Source organism: Lampetra planeri, chromosome 11 (assembly GCF_965212315.1).
Source record: "Lampetra planeri chromosome 11, kcLamPlan1.2.h2, whole genome shotgun sequence".
In the NCBI taxonomy this organism is placed as follows: Eukaryota; Metazoa; Chordata; class Hyperoartia; order Petromyzontiformes; family Petromyzontidae; genus Lampetra; species Lampetra planeri.
The window spans coordinates 13226466-13246637 of NC_136117.1; the positions used below are offsets into that span (position 1 = coordinate 13226466).

Below are 20172 nucleotides of genomic sequence, written 5' to 3' on the forward strand. Positions count from 1 at the left end.
TCGTGTTTTTTGTTGTTGTTGTTGTTGTCACTTGCTAACCCGCCCATACATACTGGACATCTGTCAAAAAGAGCTTCACAGCTCATCGGATTCCTCCTCAAGTCTAAATACAGATTCTCATTCTGACTTGGTGACGGCTTGACGGGGGGGGGGGGGGGGGGGGAGCTTAATCCAGCAGTGGATTGTGGCTGACACAGCGAGTGGCCGCTGCTGTGGTGAGCCGGGGCGGTCCGATCAGAACGCAGCCGCGTCACATTCTGGGGTTCACTCTTCGAGCAGCCAATCGGCCAATCGATCGATCGATCGCTGCACCTTTATTTAGAAGCAAGCGAAAGCCCTCTGAGACGAGCCGAGTCTAACAGGGGGGGGAGCGGGCGGGTGGCCTCGATATTGGAATCCACGCTCGACACGACGTCTCCTCCCTCGCAATCAATGGCCTTTACTCAGAAGCGGAGTCCCAAGCGCCGATGGCGTCTCTTCTGCGAGGGAGACTTCGGTGAGATGCCTCGCGTCTGCGGACAGCACCCCGCGTGCATCCCCGCACGTGGCCTCGTCGTCCGCCATGCTCTCTCCACTGCTGCCGGACGGAGGCCTCCCTGAGCTGCTGCCACCCCTCGCGGTCACGTGGTGCAGCTGTTCATCTTCAGGCGTCTTTCGCTTCTTTGGCTGCCACTCATTCGATCGCCGTCTCCTGCCCAATCCCAATTAATGTTTCGCTCAACAGTGAACGATACTCACCAAACATCCCAATGTGGCAGGGAGGACCCTCCTGAAAATAAAATATTAAAAAAACGTCTTGACACTCAGCGACGCTTTCACCAAATGAACAATCGACGTTATTGCGATGATGTATCAACCAATTGTGTGCGCCGTTGTTAATGTCACAAATAAAATAAATTGGCGTATCCGGAATAGCCTCGACGTGGCTTCGATGATCTTTCTCAGGCAGCGGTGACCACGTGGATGAATAACGAGTGCGGGCCCGACCGAGCGTGCACATCGCATACCGCTCATGGGACGTCTTCAACCAACCGCCACTTGCGTTGCGCATGAACGGAGGGGACACGTGACGTTCGCATGGCTGCCCCTCGTTTCTGGTGAACGCAATGGACACGTGACGTTCGCATGGCTACCCCTCGTTTCTGATGGAGGGGACACGTGACGTTCATATCGCTGCCCCTCGCTTCTGGTGAACGCAATGGACACGTGACGTTCATATCGCTGCCCCTCGCTTCTGGTGAACGCAGTGGCCACGTGACGTTCGCTTCGCTGCCCCACGTCAGGTCGCTGCCACCTGGCCGTGTGGTGGAATGCACGCACGCATTTTTCGGAGTGGGGGGGGGGGCAAAGTGAAACGGACCAAGAAGGGAGAAACTGCATCTCTTTGACGACCCGCATTAAGGATAGACCCCTGCAGTGCGTCTCATCATTTATTCATGAATGTCACAGACGGGGGGGTGGGGGGGTGGTTTGGAGAGAGAAAGATAAATAACCGCGTCGATCCGTTGCAGCAGAAGTTTGTTTCGATGCGAGGGTGATATTTTGCCCATTAAAAAAATGTTTTAATCGTCGAGCGCAGCTGATCACGTGACTTACGACCACAGAAAGACGTCTTGGCGCGGCACAGACACCGCTGCATTCAATCGGCAGTGAGAGCGCATCAACAGCGGAATCCGCAGACCAAAAAAAAGGCATTCATTACCTATTTATCGCTCCATTGTCGTTTTCAAGACGCGTGAAACGTCAGACGCGTTTAAGCCAGCAAGTTTCCCAATAACGAGTTCGCGTAACCCGAGTTACGGGACCGGCGAACAGCGTTCGATCCCTCGCCAGTCGCGGCTAACATCTGTGGCGCGTGATTTCAGAGCCACTCCTGGACCGCGAGGCCCTCTCCGCCAGCCCACAATAATCAGCGCGTGCGATGAAGCACGGCGCACCGAAACAACCCCTCCCACGAATTTGACAGGGGGAGACGGGGAGACCATCCAGCAGTTGATTGACACAAGGGCTGTTATGAATTGACAGCACCATCACCACCAACAGCTGAGCCAGTTTAAAGTCCCATTGTGCGAGACGCGACATCATTGCCGCTAACCTGACCTTGCGGCAACGGAGTCAGGGCGCAGCGGCAGATGACACGCATGGGGATCGAATTGAGACCTCCGGCTCGCGTTTCACTGCTCGGTCGAAAGCAAGGAGGTGCCTGTAACTGCAATCGATTCCGGCTAAAATAAGCAACGAGCGGCAGCGGCGGCAGTAGCGTCGGCAGGCCCCGAAACGGATTTACTCTATAGCTCTCACGCCTTCACAAAACTCTTAGAATTCAACCGAACGCGCACGTGTACCCGTTACATGGGTGTCGGGAGCTGCCGAGATGTTGGGTTTGATTGCAGGCAGCCGCCTCTCATTGAACCCGGGGTTCTCAAGGGCAGCGAGTTGTTGGTACCAGCCCGGTGACCGATGGCTGCACACGCGAAAAAATACGCAGAGTAAAATTTGACTAAACTCCGGCTCGGAAAATTCAAAGTTTGACTGCGATGTGCTGCCCGCTGCCCGCTGCTATGCGGACCAGATGTCACTTGAAGGGATATCGGAGGCAGTTCTGTGATAGCCGTATGTGTGGGCCGTTCTCTTTGAGAGATTCGAGAAAAAAGATCTAATCTTCGTCTTAATGCAAAGTCACAATTGGGGAAACAAAATTACAAAAAAGAATGATGCCCTCTTCCATCAGAAATTTGAGGAATAATCACGATCTGCTGTCGCGAATTGATCTGAGAATAAATTTCCCTCCCATTCATTTTTGTTGCCATCTTGTTTGTGTTCTCACTCTCTTGTCCTACCCCAGGTAAGCCATTGTGCGCGCTCTCGTGAGCCCAAATGTAACCCGAGCCACAATTTGTGTACAAGTCGCATGAATTGTAAGTAACGCTTCGTTGCAGTTTCACGCATCGTGGTTGTAAGAATCAATCTTAACCAATATATCAATACGTGCCCAATGTACTGTTGAATCTGCTGGGGGTATACTTATGGGCTTTTTTTAAAGGGATAGATGCAAGGTCAGCAGTTTCGCTTGATGTAATAAATTTACTCAATGCGGTGACACTGGAAAAGTCATCGTTGCACAGATCCTAAGTGGTTTAGGAAACAGGACCATTAAACGCACCACCACCTCTGCAACTTTCGTGGGTCGTTTTCCCAGCTTATTCTAATTCTATCGGCATCAGATCATGGGATGCCAATCTTGTGTGAGTCCATAGCTTCGGGCGCCGCGGTAACTAGATGTTAACTACCTCGCCTGGTATGCAGGAGGTCGTGGGTTCGATCCCCACCTTGACGCCTGCTGTTGTATATTTGGAGTTTCTGTTTTCTCAACACGCGTTTATAATATTTGGCTGCTATACATTTCCATAGGATAAGCCACTTCGTTGAGCTATCATTTGAAAAATAGCTAAAAAGCTCAGTGGGCCTTACCTGGTAAAATTAAATGTTTATTTAAAGTTTTAGTTTACTCCCCCAACGGTTTGGTTTAAAAAAAAAAACGGTCAAACGTTTATTTCGCATCTGACAGACCTAGAGGATGTATGCAGAAACAAATCAAATACATCCACAAGCTCTACACCATCAGAGTAGTTTCCCCAGGTATTATTTTATTTAAAAATATGATTCAACACATGCAGATCCATAATGTCTACACAACATAAATCTTTACTTAAAATCTCAGCGCCCTATTACAACTTTAAAGTTACGTTATGAAAATATATAAAAACAAAAAAAAACATTAAAAAGCCGTCACACGCCACGTTCCTCACCTTTCCTATCGGCCACCTCCTCTCGAAGCTCACTGCTGCTCTGGGCTTGCATGCTCGTTGTAGCTTCATAGGACTGCATTCCGTTTTCAAAACCAAAGCCATCGGAACTGTGCAAAGGAGAGCGATGAAGATTTGCCGGATCACAAGGATTTAGGCCTCTGTCACACAAAAACTAACTGCTGCCAATAACGCAGGGTGCAGTTCGCGAACTTTCACTCGGGGTAAAAGCAGGTCCCCGCAAGGGTCGTCATCGGCCCTGATAAATCCACTGCTGTTCGAAAGCGTTCTCAAGCCGCAGCCATCTCTCGTGCTTCTGCTAAGTAATAATCCAGCGAGCCCCCGATAGGTGAAAGCGTCTGAACGACATCTCGATGATAATCTATATCCAGTCACCAATCACCGTGTGATATAAACTATCAGCCATGATCGATAAACTGCTGGATGAAGGCCTCCCTCCTCAAGCCGTGCCTCACCGTCCTGTGATGCAACAATCCATCTGGCGGATGCACGCGGAGTTGATATTCACCCATGTTACGTTAATTTATTTTGTATTTCATTAACCTAGATGAGCTCAGAGGCTTACATTTGTTTTTAATTAGGAGCTAGGCACAGACTAAACAACTCGTTTTTCTGCGGATCATGATAGTGGGTAGGACATGAATCCTGAAAAGAACATGTGATGTTTTTTTAAATCTAGGTGCCAAAGCATGGTTGAGATGTAGTTTTAAGAAAAAATGTAAAAACTACATTTTACAAAACTGTGCAAAAATTACTTCTGGCCTCTGCAATTAAAAAAATCAGTGCAAATTAACAAATGTACGTAAGAAACGATGATCGCGTGAATGACGATAACAGACGTCGTCTATTAACATCAGCGAGATTAGAAGGCGTTGTTAGGATTTATTTGAAAAGCAGCTTGCATTTTACCCAACGCGCATCGAAGCTTCCTCGAGCAATAAATAACAAGCGACGGCCTCCAGGCAGGGTTTGAGGATGAACGCTCATCCATCCCTCCGACAGCCGCCGACCGAGAGTCCACAGTTTCAAACGCAGACGGACCGCCGCGGAAACAGCTGGCGGGGTTGACGCGACCATCACAACGAAGAGGCGGCGCTCGGCGTCACCTCGACGACGATTTCACAACAAGAGCGAGCGAGACGTCGACAAAAAAAAGTCAGACCACGCCGCGTTCGCCTGCCTTCGCGTAAGCAACTTCCACGCAACCTTTTCTAGTTTTCCGCAATCCGTCCGGGTGTTCTGCGTAGTGTGCCCCAAACACACTTAGATGGGGGGGGGGGGGGGGGGGCGCGTTCGAGACCGACGGTGCCGCGAGATGACCGCGAGTTTCAAGATGCGACGTCGGCGCGCGTGTGTACGCGCGTGTGTACGCACGCACGTGCCCGGAGCGTGCGTGTCTCAGCGCTGACACGAGGGACCGTGTCGTTTCGCTTTTTTTGGCACGGGACGTTGTTGGGGAAAGTGAACAGGAAGCAACGGTGAACAGAATTGGTGTCGGTTCTGCACAGAGGCATCTGGGATCGGCGAGGGGACACAAAAAATAACCGACGTTTCCTTACAAGAACCGCGCGATGCGCACAGCAAGCGCACCCGCTTAAGATTTTAGGCAGGAGACGACGATTTGCTCTCGACTTAAGACCACGGGCAGGGTAGGATTTTTACAGCGATGCTGTATTCACTGGCAAAATAAGTTCCGTGTTAAGCAGCTCCACAAATTGCCAAAAGTGTCGTAGTTTCTATGCCAACCGCCAGCCTTTTATTCCACGGCGGAGATCAAAAAAGAAATCGTTGAAATGCAAATCATTTGAGAATCCACATTCAATTGACCGTCTCTCTCGATATACCGGAACAGTTAACGTCAACAGGGAAAAAATAAAAGACGTTCAGACGTCGATGTGTGTTAACGTAAGTTGTTGAGTGAAAACACAGCCTCTGGAGTAAAATGTATCGGTGCTTTTGACACCAAACGCTCGCTCAAACTTAAACCGGTTCCTCGGTTTAAGTTTGAGCGAGGTTTTGTCCACAACATCGCGAGCTGTCGCACCACCGGCACAGCCGAACAGAGCCCAAGGGGACAACAGCTCCTCTGCATTTCCCAGTCGTGTGAATTGGGTACGGCCGCAGTCAGTCCATGGGCAGGTCGTGGCGCGGTGGGGTAAAGTGTGGGTATTCCCACCTTTATCCAAGATGTCTAGCAAGCAGGCCACATTATCCTCTTGAGAGCGCTCGCTACAACACCCTCCGACGGAGGCCCTGCCGACAGCAGCGGTGCGAGAAATAAATTGCAGGGCGGTACCTTCACCCACGAGAGCCTCACGGAGTTTTCTCCTCACATCCAGCTGGGTCCCGTGTTGGGCCCCATCAGACAGTCCCTCGGGTGCGTTAAGCGTGTGCGACAACATCCACACAATACAAAAACCCGCTCCCTCGCTGCCCAGAGCCTATAATTAAACCTACTTGCTGTACTGACTCGCAAAGGCACCCACACCCGGGTGGATGCCTCGTTCTCTCTCTGCAAAACTTCGTGTGATCCACAAACCGTCCCCCACCCCGCCGAAACGAATTATGTTGGTGACACCACATTGGCTGCGGCGCACAAGAAATAAAACTCGACCCGTTCGTCATCGACACCGTGGCCTTTAAAATAAACAGCATAGAGCGCGGACGACAATTTCGGGCAACAGTGCCTTCTTCGTTGCACTTCTGATCAATCCGCTCTGATGAAGGGGCCACTGTACGCGACGTTGCCGATTGCGGAATAAACTTTAACTGATCAGGCCACACGGTGTTACTGACGAACAAGGTTTGAGCTCATCATGGCCACCGCACCGAGCAGACATCCTTCCCCCTCCTCCGTCTGCTAAGGAAAATCAGAGCAAGAACAAAGCCACAATGCACAATCCCAGTGTCTTTTATCTCCGTTACGAGGAATTAAGTAACCTTAAAACACGTTATAACATTCAATAAGAAAAATCATATTATCTTCTTAAATTATAATTTTGTTAAAATCGTCAGTCTTGTTGATACGTGGTATGTCTGGTTAGCTGTGTACCGCTAGTTTATACAGCTGACGTGATTATCAGTCGTTTCAGAATATTACGTAACTTCACGTTTTACTCGGAGTAGGCATGTAACGATGCACCAATTAGGCAATTAAACCCGATTCTTGCGCTCACAACCCATGCATCAAATCTCGCGCGGGAGAATCGATCATTTTCAATCCGAACGCATCGAATGCAAGAACTGGATTTCGCGCAATCCCTGCAGCCGGCAGAGGCGCTACATTCTCCCCGACGGCAAAAAAAAGTCTAAATTTCGCTGGTAAAATCTTTACGTGCCCGGTATACACGGGCAGGATGGCAGGTAGCTTCACGCCATTAAGTGTCGTTCTGCGGTTGTTTTTTCCCCCCTGGCCCGAGCACGAACTCCTTCACCGCGCAAGCGGAAAGCGCCCCAGCGTGCCGTGCTTGTACCTCGCGAGCACGCACGCGCTCAGGCTCACGGCAGCCACCGCTTGCCACGCTACGGCGCGAGAGAACTTGCCGCGGTGGTTATTATCGCGGTGCCTCTCGAGAACGCCGTCGCTTTTAAGGCGTTTCTCGTCCGGCGCAGGAATCGGCGGGTCGAGGTTTTCCGAACCGCTCGGCGCCGCGTGATAGAAAAAAAAAAGGAGCGATACATTCGAATGCGAGGTGCGGCGTTTAAAACACGACGCCTCCCGCACCGGCCGCGATCGTCCCGACCGTTTTGCCGAGGCGTTGCGGACGAACGAGAAGCTGTTACAGCAGGATGCCCGACCTCGCCGGGCGAGACCCGACGATCGTGCCATCACGGGCGACGAAACAAATATGCGGCAAAAGGAATGTGGAGAACTTAACAACACGAACCTTGTAAGGCAATGGAGCTAGAGCCGCTTCTTGGAGCCACTTCGGTGAAACGTGATTGGCTAAAAATAGCCTCGCCAGCAACGCCAGCCCGCTGCGTTCTCGATGAAATAGAGGCGAGCCGTCATCGGACTGTTACGTGAACGCTGAATGGCCGAACCCACTCTGACGAGGTGAGGCTGCTCTCTGCATCCCCACCGTGGTGAGGCAGTGCTTTGTCTGCGCCGATTAGAGGTATTACCACTGGGGCTGTAGTTGTTTCGCACACTGCCTGCAAACCGTGTGCATGCCGCCCGTTGTGCGGCAAATCTGCGTGTGTGACCCAAACGCCTTCGAGCCGGAACTGTTGAATGCAAAATAAAAATTGAAACAATTTCTGCATTGTTTTTTCTTTGTTCTCTTGAAAGATTAATTAAAATCTTATTTTTTAAGGTCTTCATGTTTAAGATGACTTTCAAACAATTAATAAAAAATATATATATGATGTCATTCAGTGTAGTGTTAATCCATGAGACACTTAAGGTCGCATGCAGAAGATCTTTCCACGGTAAGACGCTCGGAGAGTTTGAAGAGGACCGCGCAACGCACACACCGACGCAGACGCACGCACGCGCGAGTACACGCACGGACAAGCACAAGCACCGACGCTCAGTATCGCTCACACGTACCGACCGGCACGCTCGACAGCACACTTTACAAACGCAGGCACACGCACTCACGCGCACTCACACGCACTCACACGCACTCGCACACGGGCAGGTGCCCGCCACAGTTGCGGACTCGGCTAGGCCTCATCATTTCAGTTCTTCGAAGCACGTGTCGCACACCCGCACTGGCTTCTTGGCTGACGGGATCATCGAATTCCGAGCCGAGCATTCTCCGCAGAAAATGTTCCCGCAGTGCCTGCAGTGGTGCTGCGGGACAGAACAAAAATACAAAGACACACACACGCACGTCAGTTGCGTTCTCTCCTAATGGTGTCGTGGCTACATTTAGTTTACAAAAAATGTAAGTGCCACAATCTTCACTTCACCCTCGCTTTCTGTAACAGTCTCACAAATGTTGTGTTTTGTTTGTTTGTAGACAAGGCATTGGCATGTGGTCATGGACGGTAAAAGAAAACAAATTCATTAACAGAATACTATTGAACATAGTGAATATTTTTTCTTTCATTTCACTGCAGTCATGGCAATGACAAATAGTTGTGCACGACCTCAACAAATATTCAGGAAATCCTGCCACAACCAAGCCAGGGATTTGGTCCAAATTCCCACATAATCAGACTCAGTGGGGAATAGATAGGGACTAAAGAGCCAACCTCTGACATCTATATAATTAAATACACGAGGCAACTTAACCAGGCCAAAAGACGGCAAAATGCTGACTGTCACTTGATCCGTACACGCAGCCTTGGCTGTGACCTTTCACCTTGACAGAAACTGCAGCAGCGGCTTGGGAAACGTGACGGTAAGTAGACGTGCATGCACGCGGAAACACGCGGCATGCCAAGACCGCGTCAAGGATCTCAGAGATGCATTAACACAGAGCAGGCTGACATCAGAGGCCGGTGAGGCAGTGTGGGGCGGAGTGCCTCGGCAAATCGCAGTCACTTAAGGTGGCGGCCGCCGACTGAAATGAACCGCGACGTTCCAAACATTTTATTTTCGCCCCCGATTCATATTAAACAAAAAAAAAACTGGACAAAAAAATAAGAGCATCCCCACATATGCGGTCATTAAAAAGAAAACCACCCCGCTTTGTTCAAAACTGAAGTGGCTATCAACTGTTAGCCAAAAGGATTAACAGCAATTCTAGATTTGAAGCTTTCGTGACTGCTAGGATTCATATTCTTAGGTTTTTTCGGTAAAGTCACGTAGGTAAAAAATTAAAATTAATAAAAGTAAAATAAAATTTAAATTAAATTAAAATAAAATAAAAATCACGACGTTTCGGAGGCAACACAAGCTACCATCTTCAGGTGGAACAGTCACAGTACGCTTGCTGTATCAAGTAAATGATTAACAGCAACCCCAACTTAAAAAGGTGTCATCTGCACCACTGGACTCCCCAACACCAAACCTGGTAGGGAGAATGAGAAACAAAACAACTTGTGCTCAGTGATGTAGCGTGGATGGCATTGCCCCTGGGGCACCGAATGAAATGGAGTCGGCCCCCTGTCCAATTCTACCCCCGGTCTTTGTGTCCCAACGCAAGGGCCTCTTTGGTCCGTGCGCCCCGGTGCAGTTGCACAGCCTGCACCCTCGATAGCTACGGCCACCGCCTGCGTTTGATAGTCATGATCCTGACGACGACGGCAATGATGATGATGATGGCGCTAATAATAATGACGATGAGAGGGGTGGGTAAGGGTAGCGGTTAAGGCCAAGGGGCAGGGCTGGAGAACACCGCTCACCTTCCTCACAGTGACGGAGAAGCCCTTCCCGCAGCCCATGCAGTTCTGCACCTCGCCGTCTTCCGCCCACTTTCGGCTGAGCAGCTGAGTGTGCTTGATCTGTCACAGGGCAGACGCCGAGTTTAGGTGCACGCGAGAGAGGCGGCTCCATGAATGATGCATGGCGATCTATCCGGCGAGTGTGTCAAAATAGACACGGGATGGATGAGACGGCAACAGACTGCTGTCGCAAATTAAATGTTTTGTGCACGAGTGCCGTCCGTGACTCAAGCGAGCGTGGCGTGCGTTGTGCACGGTTGCGTGGAGTTCAGTATGCGTGCGACGTTAAGTCTTGGGCGGCGACTATTGGGCGCGTAATTATTTACCCGCTTAGAAAATTAACGGCTCATTGTCGTGATTCGATTCAAAGGGTGATCGTAATGTATTGGATTTACCATCTGTTTGTACCTTTCAGTGTGCATATTTCTAATTTGTACACTGTTGTTCCCTCCATTATCCTAAATGCAACATGGGCGTCTGCATGCACAGTCCTTCCTCAATTCCCTGCAGGACAAGGGCCTTCCCACACCTTGTGGAGGATAGATGTGGGGACATAAAAGTGCAATACGATGGATTTTTGCTGCACTGTCCTCTGTTGCCCGCGACGTAGCCCCGCAGCGGTCTATCCACACCAGTTAAGGCATGGTGGTCGCCCCTGCAAGCACTATCCAGGCTTAACACTGATTACATTGCCAATTCACGAGATTGGACGACCTATTCTGGGTGATTTGGCCATAGCCAAACACGCATGCATATCATTTCCATGCATTGTAAATAATCGATTCTCGAACGAATGATTCGGCGCATCCATCTCGAGCATATACCAGCTCGTGTGCAGTTACTCGGTGGATTGCGACATCGCTGGAGCGTGAGAGATGGGAGGCAAATTGGTAAGGGCTTTGAAGATCCAGCAAATTGATTGACGACGATGTGATCTACGAATCTGCGTGTTGCGCTCGGATGACTGGTTGTGCGGTGTCGTGTGCTGGGTGTTGCAAGGGGCCACGTCAAAACGTCAATTCCAGCATCCTTTATGTCACGACAAGAGAATCCAGGAATTATCGCTTACGTAAGACGGATTCATTATTCAGTCACTCGAGCATCTCTTGCTCCGTGACACGGGCACACAATGGCTAACGCTAGGCAAACATCCGAGGGACATTTGTGTTGATAATTAACACCGCGTGCAAGAAGGGGCCACGGTTTGACACTTAACCCACAAGTCAGAAGGTTGCAAGTTGAAATAGCACTGAGGGATTAAACATTAACAATGTACTTTATTCACCCAAAAATGGTTTCGATAAATCTCACAACTTTGGCCAGATTCTCATGTTCACCAAATCATTGACGTTTACGTGATATGAAGAAGGACCATTGTCCAAAACATCGCCTATTACACTTAGTTTTTTCTTTCAAGGCGACAGCGTTATTGACAAATGCATTGATTTGTTTTCATTATTGGTCCCTTGTGAACTGCTGTGCAATGCAGGAACAGCAGGATCACCAAATAGTTTGTTTTCATTTTAGTTTGGGTCCCCGCTTTGGGAAAGTTGACCACTTGCGTGGCTGAGTGGTGATTGTGCGTGCACTGGCGTCACGGCGCAGCCGCGTGTCACGGCACTAGCGGACTCCCCCACCCACCTGCAGAGACTGGTTCTCCCGGCCCAATTCCTGCATGGCCGCGGTGACGTCATCCAGCTTCCGTCTCAACTCCGTCACCTTCGCCTGCAGCTTCTCGATATCTGCCTCGCTCTTTATGCACCTTGATTGAAACGACACAAAAATAAAAAACACGTGGACGTTTGGAGTGGGCCTGGGTGGGTGGCTTAGGAGGTGTGAGCACGGAACCGATATCGCCGAGATCCCGAGTTTTAGCACGCTGGTGCCTCTTCAGAATCTCATCTACGATCAATCGGAAAGTAACATCTATAAAGAAAAAAACCTGTTTTTATTGTAAAAAGAGATGAAATACCGGAGTGCATTTGGGCTGACACAACCCAATGAGGGCCCAAGAAGGCTGCATTTGAATGACCGATAACTGCCAAATAACTAAACAAATAAGGGGATGTCTAAACATGTACGAGCACAGTAATAATAATAAATAAACATTCACATTTTTGACGCATTTAATTTAGCAACCTGTAGGATCAAATCATTTGTCTTATCACCCGGTCACGCATGAATATATATAACGGCTTTTAATAAACCCAAATGCTAGGTCGTCCGGACTTTTTCTTCTGTGCGTCTTGTTCTCAAAATGTTTTGAGCCTTCCCTTGAACGCCTACGGTTGTGCACGCGCGGGATAGATTGAGTACGCGCAACTCTGCTAACTCAAATTACTCTGTGCCCGCCACTACTGCGGCTATCAACTTGCAATCCATACGGCGAACACCTGATGCGCTTGGGCGAGCGCGTTCAGAAATAACTCTCGCTAATATTTCATTATTGGGTGGGTAAAAATACCCTCCCGCGGGCCAGTGAACAGAGCCGGGGATCCCGCCAGACTACGTCAGCGTTAGGTCCAGTAAGTGAGTCAAGGAAATTGTCGACAAAATAAACCCAGACCCGGCGTCACCAACGCCAGAAAGGGACAACGGGCCCAAGTGAGACGGCAGATGACAAATTACTCTGAGCAAAGTGTGCGAGATCGAGACGCAGCGGACAGCCCCATTCAGGAAACGTTTGCGCAATGTCGTTGCCTTCAGCCGAAGTTTAGTGGTGTGTCATTTTCTAGCGGAAAATGTTGTCAACAACGAAGGTTGTACACGTCCCATTGACTCTCATTAAAAGTAAGCGGCCTTGGGGCAGGACACTTCAGAAGTGGGGGGGATGATCGCTGGTGGTGAAGACAAACATCACTGCAGCAACAACAATGAGCGTGTGCAGGTGATCGGCAGATTGCTACATCCAAAGACCGTGACAGATAGCGACGGATTGGAGGAGGCCTTCAACCAGCAGTGCATTTATCACGACTGATGATGATGACGAATGCTGATGACAACAATGTTTTTGTCGGTGTTGCTTTGCTCAAATGGGTTTAATTGACCATACTTCTCCATGCTGGTGGGTGTGGGTTGGGGAGGGTGGTGAGCATAAAAGCAGAGTACAGCAATGCAATTTCCTACATTGCCTTATACTTCCCAACAGGGCTTGGTAATAGGCTGGTTGTACACATATTCGGAAATGACCGAGTCTGTTAATCGACTCGAGAGCAAACCAGTTTACCACCCCCCAGAAGAACTCTCGCTTATTAAGCACTACTACATGGGTGGAGTAATTCTCATGCTCAGCACAATCAGCATAAATGATGGCGTTCATAGCACTCAATGAGCTCTTTAAACAGTGCTAATAGCTCTCAGGCTCAGCGGGAGTCAGGGACTAACGAGCGAAATAAAAAAAGTCAGAGGTCAAGGGGTCATAGTTAGGCAGTCAGGGGTTAAACACTCGCATATCAAGAAGTGGACGCTGTTCCTTGGCTCGAGTTTCAAGCATCAACTGCCCTAAAACTTCTGCTCACTTCCCGATCCAACCATTTCGTAAACATTACCACGATTCGTACGTGTTTGCCCCCAGATTGTAGCTTTGTTGTTGTATCCGATCAAGATAAAAAAAATATATAACGACAGCTCACTGCTCCACTAACGTGCACTTGTGCAAGGGCGTGGCCAACTTTGATCACAATGCACGTCTGGCATCCAGTGGCAAAATCTTGTTTTCCAAGAATAACTATTTTTATTTTACCAGGTAAGGGCCACTGAGCCATGTAGCTCTTTATCAGAAGTGACCTGGCCACAAATGATAGCTCAACGTGGAAATGTACAGCAGCCAAATGCTCCAAACAATATTACGCATAAGTGCCAGGGGTCATGCCCCATTCGCTACCGCAGTGGCCTCCGTATCAGGGAAATGAAAAGCCCGAGGTGGCTAAGAGCCCGAGGGTTCCGTGTGGATTATTGAACGCCAACCTGTCCAAAAGCACACGCCGCTCCTCCTGGTTGTTCTGCACGGTGGCCTCCATGACCGCGATCTCTCCCCGCAGCTCGTCCCCCTGCTTCTCCAGCTCGGCCGTGCGCCGCTGCGCCGACTGCCACTCCTTGCGCATGGTGCCCAGGTTCTCGTTGAGCGCCGACAGTTGCAGCGCGGCGCGAGACTCCGCCTCCTCGTGCGCCTTGCGCAGCTTCTCCACCTCCTGGCTCTGCTCCTCCTGCGGGGGGGCGGCGGGGGGGAGGGGGGCACGGGGAGGGTGGGGGGGGGCACGGGGAGGGTGGGGGGGGGCACGGGCGCTTACGCGAGCGGCACGAGCCAAGACGGCAACACGCGTGCGTGGTGGGGTCAGTAAACGTGTGGGCGTTCCCACCTATTCTGAGCCATCTGGTCAGCATGGAAGAGGAGGCCAAGTTACCCCCTGGAGGCGCTTTCTAGAGCTCCCTCGAAATCAGGGGTCGTCAACCAAAATAACAAGAGCAGCTATTTGTTTCCGATTCGGTACATAACTCAATATTTCAAGAGCCGCATGATGCACGCAAATAAATACATAACATACATTCATTAATCCCCCGCACTTCGCGCGAGAAGAGCACACAATTGTTGTCATCACATCTACGCCTCTATATAAGGAACGAAACAGGAGGACTTCTCCACAAATCTGTCTGTTGCCTGATGAAGCTGGTTGTAATTACTGGCAAAACGTTGTACTCAGATTGTAAATGTTGTGGCTTGGCTCTCCAACACACCGGTGTTACTGTACTAGTAACTAATTGGCACGTTCTGCTTACGTGACAAACCTTACTAGTTGGCTGTGTTGGGTGGTGGCGGGTTGAACGACACATTTATATATTTACGCGATCTAACCCAAAAAACCTGTATGATGGATACATAACATAGCGTGCATTACGACACCAAGCAGTCCGTAAAGAGCTGCATGCGGCTCCGGAGCTGCAGGTCGCCGACCCCGGCTCGAAACGGTCGTAACGTGAGCGGGCAATTGCTCACTCCACGTTATTGCTCGCACCAACGAAACTGGCAGTCCATCTCACCGACTGCGATCGGTCTCGAAGGGCGTGAGGCCCGCCCGACCGCGCCGGTCTCGGGGAACCCTCACCACTTTCTGCTGCAGCGCGGCGGCCTCCTGCTGCAGCTCCTGCTTCCGCTGGGTGGACGCGTCGCGGGTCGCCTGGTGGTCCTTCTTCTCCTGCTCCATGAGCGAGCGCGCCCCCTCTGCCTTGGACTGCAGCTCCCGCTTCTGCTGCAGCAGCAGCTGCTTGGCCTCGTTCAAGCCGGCCAGCTCCTGGGGTCACAGCGCGCAGGTAGGCGTGAGCACGAGCTGGTGGGCGCGTACCGTGTGGCTGGCATACAAAGATTTTCCTTTTTTCGGAAGCGATGTGGCCACAAATTACAGCTCAACGAAGTGGCTTATGATGTGGGAATGTATAGCAGCCAAATACTATAAATGCACGTTGATTCTAAATGTGGAGGGGAAAACTGGAGGACCCGGAGAAAATGCACTCGACCATGGGGAAAACACGGAAACTCCAAATTTACAACAGGCATCAGTCAGCGTCGGTATCGAACCCACGGCCTCCTGCATACCAGGCGAGGGTGTTAACATCTCGCCACCGAAGTGCCTCGAGTGCCAGTGAGCGACAACGTGTGCCGGTCAGGTGAGCCGTACCTTCTCCCACTGCGCCTTGCTGGACTTAAGCTCCTCGCTCAGCTTGCCATGCTTCTCCTCCAGAGCTGAGCGAGCCTTCTCCAACGCAGCCTTGGCCTTCTTCTCCGCCTGCAGCTCCTCCTCCTTGTGCACCTGTGGGCACAGGCATATCCCATTACTAAAGTAATCGATTAGGCTATAAATAATTATAGGTTCAATTACTTGCTAAATCGCGAAAAAAATGGGCACCTCTGTTACCATATGTGTCGCCAAACGGAAGTTGAAGAGCGGGGCTTGGTAATGACATCGAACTGGAGAGGGGTTTCCCACCTTTATGTAGCAACATTTAGGGGCGGCTATCAATTTGAAAGGGGCCCGAGTTATCGACCACCAAACAAGTAGCCGATTATAATTTTACTTAACCGACAAATCATCCAGGCTCTACGTGGGGATGAGAAGGCCATGCTCACCATCAACGTCCGTCAACAAAGAGTTTGGTGAAGCTTGTAGAGTTGCAAAACAACGTTCCAACGGAATTCAATTCAGGTTCGATTTCAGATAATATTGTGGCCTCACGTCCACAAGCAATTCCAATAACAGACAAGATCGACGGAAAACCGCACCTGCTGCGATGTCACAACGCCGACTCTTAACGGCGACAGACGCAACTTATCAACACTGATTGCGGTGCCTACAATACACTGTGTGATTGGTGCACGATACAGTACAGCACACACACACGCGCACACAAAAAAACACGCGGAGCAGTCGGACAGCACCAAACGCTGGCCCTGACCTTGCTGCTCTCGAGCTGCTGAGCGGCCTGAACTTTGACCTCCAGCTCCTGGGCCTGAGAGGCCGCTCGTGCCGCCAGCCCCGCCTTCTCCTGCTCCAGCTCGACGGCACGCTGCTGCAGACCGCTCAGCTCGTTGCGCGATGACGACAGCTCCTCCTGCGCCTCCGACAGCTTCTTCTCCACCGCCTGAGTGCCCCCCCCCCCCGCGCCCCCGACACCCCACCAAGGGAAGGACGGACGACAAATAATTAACAAGGCAGCGCTCACACGCATCAGGAACCGATGACCAACGCGGAATTCTGCACGAGCGGAGCAGGAAATGGGTGTGACGCTTCTGTTGCACGTGCACGTTTCTGTGACAAATGCACAGCATAGGAGCTCTGCTGCCACCTGCTGTGAGATGGCAGTTACAACGTGCGATGATGGGTTTTTGAACGGCACATCAACAAGACACTTTTTGTATATCCTGTGGATATGTACCTACCTAATCTGCATGTCCAGCACGGGTGTTCAGCTTTATTATGCGCTGTGACGTTTGGTTCAAGTGGTCTGTGGCTGGGCCCTACTGATATTATTATATTGGAAGGTAAAAAGCATGGAGGTGACATCACAGTGATATAACGAGCTTTAAGCTCTTGCCAGACAGCGAGTATAATAATGCACAGAGCTTAGGCAAACACCTAAATTATAAGAGATTATTCACATATTGAATTTTGGATTAGGCCACGAAATGATCTGGCCATATTTCTGCCGAAAAACCCTCCAACACCCTACATAGAAAAAAACTATTCCAATGTTCATGTGTGCTAGGTGTTTAATGAGCCAGTCATTATAGTTTCCACTCACCGTTAAGCTGAAGAACAAATTTATAAACCAAATTGGCAATTAGATACAACGTTTATCGCTTGAATCTATGTCAAGCATCTTCAGGAAAACCCAGGAAGTCAGCGACTTCCAAAATTTGACCTCGTGGATTTTACACTATGAGACCTCCTTTACCAGTGGCAAAATATAGTAATAGGTTGTTACCCTTTCAACTGGTACAAAAACTGACACCTTTATACAAGGCATCATGTTTGCAATAACCACAACACAAGCAGTCAAAATGCAAACAAAAAGAAACAACTCTGATAATGATAATGATATGCACTGCCCTTGAAGTTGATTGGTCCACACCCGAGATAGCTTTTCTTAGAGCCTAGTCTCCATTGGTGTTGGACCAGATGACGCTTTCTCGGGTGTGGACCAATCCACTTCAAGGGCAGTGCATATCATTATCATTATCAGAGTTGTTTCTTTTTGTTTGCATTTTGACTGCTTGTGTTGTGGTTATTGCAAACATGATGCCTTGTATAAAGGTGTCAGTTTTTGTACCAGTTGAAAGGGTAAAAACCTATTACTATTACTCGTGGATTCCCGTGATTATCCACATACGTGGCCGCCTCCTGCACCATGTTAAAACCGCATCCTCTCCATACAAACGGGCGCAGTAGCGGCCGATACTCGCGTTAAAACGGCAACTTCTGTCGAGGTTGGCGAGGTAACAACCATGGCCTTACCTTGAGGTCCTGATAGGTGGCGGAGACCTCCGACTCCTTGCCGAAGAGGTCCTCCTGCAGACGGGTGCTCTCGGCCTGTGCCGCCTGGAGCTGGCCCTGCAGGTCCTCCACGTGGCCCCTCTCCTGGGCCAGGTGCTCTTTGGTGGCCTTCGTTTCCTGCTGCAAGAGCTGCAGGTCCTCCGTCTGCAGCGCGGTCGGACGGCACGAATGGGACGGGTCGAGCGATACAATTCCCATGACCAAATCGCCCCGACCGTGGCAGATCTCGGAAGCGCAGCGGGGTTAAACCTGCCTACTGGCATGGAGAATCGTTTGGAGGGGAGACTGCATACTGCTTAGAACACCTTTACACCAACCCCGAAGCGTGGTCAGACAAACCCCACGGCTGACATAGCGTGGTGAAACCTTCATCCAGCAGTGGATCGATTAAGAGTTATAAATGGTGACTGAATGAAATGAAATTAACAGGGCTACAAAAATGTGTATTTCAGTTTGTTTCCCAGATGGCTCATACCTAAAACGAAACTATTTTTATTTTACGAGGTAAGACCCAACGAGCTATATATTGCTCTAAATATGGCCCCAAATGATTGCTCAACGCAGTGACTTATCATGTAGAAAATTAAAGCAGCCAAATACTCTAAAAGCATATTTCTAAATGTGGAGGGAAAAACCGGAGAACCCGGAGAAAAATCCACGAGACCACGGGGAGAACACGCAAACTCCATATAAACAGGCGTCAGGGTCGGAATCGAACCCCCGACCTCCTGTATAGCAGGCGAGGTAGTTAACGTCTCGCCACCGTGGCGCCACAAGTTATATCACACCCACCTGAGCCGCAAGTTCGGCTGCGGCTTTGGACAGCTGCCCCTCGTGGTCCTTCCGTTGCTGCTTGGCCGATTTCTCCGACTCGGCTACCTTGCCGCGGAGTTGCTTTGCCTCGGCCTCCTTTTGCCCCACGGTCTGCTTCAGCGACGCCAGCTCAGCCGCGGTACCCGCCGCCTGATCGCGCAGCGACTGCGCCGTCTGGGCGCGTTCACGGCGAGGGGCGAAAAAGCGAGAGTTGAAACATTCTGCGCCGCGCCTGACACCAACAAACGCTAACCGCCGCCTGACCGGAGGAGGACACCCGTCGGCAAAAGTTCACAGGGGTGCCAGAGACACCACTTGAGACGGGAACGCACATGCAAGGCCCCCCCATTAGCGCGGCGTACAGTATATCACGCACGTGTGCAGTGTATCATGTGGGAGAGTGGCTTCAAATGACTGTAAAATTACCAACGAGATTCTGCAGAGTTCACGCGATTGATTCTTGCAGACTGAATAGCGATTTCAAATCGGTGTTATTAGCAAAGCACACTATCTGTATTTATTAATTTTAATGTTTTACCTACGTGACTTTACCGAAAAAAACCTAAGAATATAAATCCTTGCAGTAACGAAAGCTTCAAATCTAGAACACACTATCTGTGTTCAAGACCCTATGACTCTCAACAAAACCCAAGAGGATAAACAATAAATGAAATGATTTCTCGGAAAGTGAAGGATTTCTTTCGTCTCATCTGGCCTTTTAACGTACTGGATCACAACCAGAAATTGTTCTCTGGCCGCCAAACATTATCGCTGATAGTCTTCATCATCAGCCATGATCTAACCACTATCGCGATGATGATGAAGATGCAGCAACCTACCGCCTCCGTCTGCGTGACAGTGCCGAGCAGCTGTTCATGCTCCTTCTTCGCCTTCTCCAGCTGCGCCTGGACCTCCTTCATCGCTGCCTTGTGCTTCTTTTTCTGATTCCACAAACACAATTGTGTGAAGGCGTCAATACATAAATGTCGTTACAATGCGGCATATTTCTTGTTTGGTCCTGTTAGAACACGTACGGACGGATCTACGTACGTGTGTATGTTGAACCTCTCTCGCACCGTACGTAGCCAACCGTGATAATCAGAGATAACGCGTACAAATTAGCTGCACTTTGTGCAGATTAACACCGACTC

General features: G+C 50.1%; 1 protein-coding gene across 6 annotated transcripts in view; it reads right to left on the reverse strand.

The window, feature by feature from the left end:
• Positions 1 to 3627: 3627 nt before the first annotated feature.
• EEA1 (early endosome antigen 1) overlaps positions 3628 to 20172 on the reverse strand; it is a 49810-nt gene continuing 33265 nt past the window's right edge. For all 6 annotated transcript variants that reach the window (XM_078598883.1, XM_078598886.1, XM_078598887.1 and 3 more), the window contains 10 exons: positions 19861 to 19962; positions 19001 to 19195; positions 18170 to 18352; positions 16611 to 16796; positions 15836 to 15967; positions 15266 to 15451; positions 14130 to 14368; positions 11805 to 11925; positions 10125 to 10223; positions 3628 to 8625 (listed from right to left, as the gene is read on the reverse strand). In XM_078598883.1, the coding sequence (XP_078455009.1) occupies positions 8506 to 8625; positions 10125 to 10223; positions 11805 to 11925; positions 14130 to 14368; positions 15266 to 15451; positions 15836 to 15967; positions 16611 to 16796; positions 18170 to 18352; positions 19001 to 19195; positions 19861 to 19962 (1563 nt within the window). In that variant the 3' untranslated portion in view covers positions 3628 to 8505. The remainder of the gene's footprint in view (positions 8626 to 10124; positions 10224 to 11804; positions 11926 to 14129; positions 14369 to 15265; positions 15452 to 15835; positions 15968 to 16610; positions 16797 to 18169; positions 18353 to 19000; positions 19196 to 19860; positions 19963 to 20172) is intronic.